The following is a 2,434-nucleotide window of genomic DNA, read 5'->3' on the forward strand; positions in this document are numbered from 1 at the left end:
CACCTACAGGCACACTCACACAGGTGCACACTCACCCCTGCACACCTGCAGCCACACTGACACAGGTGCACACTCACTCCTGCAGACCTGCAGGCACACACCCAGAGGGGCACACTCATTCCTGCACACTTGTACACACACATGCACACTCACCCCTACAGATATGCAGGCACAGACCCACAGGGGCACACTCCTTTACACTTGTACAGACACACACCTGCAAGCACACACTGACAGGGGCACACTCATTCCTACACACCTGCACACAAAGAGGTGCACACATGCACACTCACTAAGCATTATGGGTAGAAACAGCTGAGATTTGGGGGTTGAGGTCAGAGGTCAAACCCCAACTCACCATTTCCTTGAGCATAAAGCCAGGGGCGTGACCCCAACCTCTGGTAACCGTCCCCCTGAGTGACTGGTTATTTGCAAAAACCAAACGTGCCGCCTCCAGGGTGAGGGTGTGCCTCACGAGGATGTCCAGGCCGTCTCTGGGGAAGCTCCGCTTCTGGGAATCCTGACTCATCTGTCTACAAACCATGACCGGCCCACTGCCTGGGGTCAGGTTCAGGGCCAAGCAGACCGGCGGTGGGGCCGTCCGGCGGTGGGGCCATCCCGGGTCTTACCGCGTGGCCAGTTTGTGGCAGACGACGCCTGAATCGGTGATGACCTCACTCAGCCTCAGCTCCAGGTGGACCTTGCCCTGGAAGGCACAAGGAGAGGGGGTCACGGGGGCCATGAGCAGCGGGGGCTCAGGGCTCCCATCTCCCATCAAGGACTGGTGACACCTGACCCTGCATGGCACCCATGGCCCGTCCACCTGCCCAGCTCAGATCCCAGAGTTTATGTCTTCAGCCCTCCTGCTTCACGCTGGGCAGGATGTTAATGCAAGTGCTGCATCAGAAGAAAGAAAAGGAAAAGGCCCTGAGGGCAGTGTCTGCAGCACGTCCGCTGCTTGGGCTAAGCTCACTGCGTGCTGGGGGCCTCGGGCACGCTTGGTGTCTCAGTGTCCGCTGTGAGGCTGGTCAGAGGCCAGGAGCCTCAGCCCTGCTCTTCAGGAAGGAAGTCAGTGCTCGTGGATGCTCTGGGAGGAGGGGGCAGGGCTGGAGGAACGCAGCTGGGCTGGGGCTGTGTGTGCAAAGGGCCCCTGGCTGAGGACAGCAAGTGAGCAGGACGGACAGGTGGACACAGCCAGGGCATTTTCAGGGCTGCAAACAGAGCAGGGAAGACCAGCCCCCAAAAGTGCAACAGGAGGAGCCCGGTGCGGGTGCTTCTGTGAGTGAGTGTGACGTTCAGCTAGACTGACTTTCCTTAGAACAGAGCAGCACTGGGTCACTGTCTCCAAGTTCCTTTCCGAAACCTCCCACGGACACAAGGGCCATTGACTGCTTGGCTGCACACGTAAGTGTCCCCTGGGCTTGCTCTGACCCCAAAGGGAGCCATGCCCTGACCTCTCCAGGGAGGTGGCTCCAGAACCCCTGCCAGGCTGAGGGCTGGGGTGGTCCCCTTCCCACAGGAGGGTCAGCTGAACCTTGCTCAGTAGCTGTGAGCCCAGGCAAGATGTAGTGAGACTTTGCCAAGGTCTCTCTCTTGCATTACGCTGGTCTGAGAGAAGAGAGACTCGGGGCAGAGCCCTGAAAATGCTGACTTCATAGACTTCCCCGTCTTATTTAAGGGGAATAATGACTGAAGAGCATCACAGACCCTTAGCATCACAGCTAAGCTTTTTCAAAAAGGCAAGAACAAGGGAAACCTACACTTGCCACCAGAGCAGCATTTAAATCTGGGGACTAAGCAGTGGGTTTGTTGCGGCTGCAGGTGGAGTCTCTTGAGAACAGCAGTGACGGCAAAGTGTGGACGGAGGCAGCGGGGACGGTCGTAAAGCACACTCGGCACGCGTGTCTGACCGCCTCCTGAGGCGGGGCCTCCCGGCCACCGAGCAGCGGCGGCCGCTGTCGTCCTCCAGCGTTGGCATCACAGTCAGGACCGCCCCGGGACTCGGGCACCGCCCCTCGCTCTGAGTGATCACAGGCCCCTCTGCCTCCCGCAGCACGTGGGACCTCGGTCAGAATCGACCAAGCGTGAGCACCCTCACCACATCCTGGGCATCTCAACGCACCCGTGGGCCATCTCCCTGTCACAGTCTGGGCATGGCCCCAGTGGTCATGAGGCGTCCACAGCAGAAATCCTGAGCCCCGGCATACAGCTCCAAGCTCAGTGGAGGCCCCTGGTCCGTGAGGAGGCAGGTGAACACTGGGCCAGGAGCCTGGGAAGGCCTCACGGGGCCCCCAGAGGATTCGGTCCGTGACCCTGCTGCTTGACCCCTGGGAAGGCCTCACGGGGCCCCCAGAGGATTCGGTCCGTGACCCTGCTGTTTGACCCCTGGGAAGGCCTCGTGGGGCCCCCAGAGGATTCGGTCCGTGACCCTGCT

The 2,434-nt window shown here is 60.3% G+C and overlaps 1 protein-coding gene and 1 long non-coding RNA gene across 4 annotated transcripts in view; both read right to left on the bottom strand.

Moving 5' to 3' along the window:
- Positions 1-220, bottom strand: part of LOC120883394 — a 4,186-nt gene extending 3,966 nt beyond the window's left edge. The window contains exon 1 of the long non-coding RNA XR_005725761.1: positions 46-220. This is a non-coding gene — a long non-coding RNA (uncharacterized LOC120883394). The remainder of the gene's footprint in view (positions 1-45) is intronic.
- Positions 1-2,434, bottom strand: part of RASA3 (RAS p21 protein activator 3) — an 83,162-nt gene that overhangs the window by 28,270 nt on the left and 52,458 nt on the right. For all 3 annotated transcript variants that reach the window (XM_040267495.1, XM_040267499.1, XM_040267498.1), the window contains exon 5: positions 630-706. In XM_040267495.1, the coding sequence (XP_040123429.1) occupies positions 630-706 (77 nt within the window). The remainder of the gene's footprint in view (positions 1-629; positions 707-2,434) is intronic.

The sequence above is a fragment of the Oryx dammah genome, unplaced genomic scaffold (assembly GCF_014754425.2).
Source record: "Oryx dammah isolate SB20612 unplaced genomic scaffold, SCBI_Odam_1.1 HiC_scaffold_24, whole genome shotgun sequence".
Classification (NCBI taxonomy): Eukaryota; Metazoa; Chordata; class Mammalia; order Artiodactyla; family Bovidae; genus Oryx; species Oryx dammah.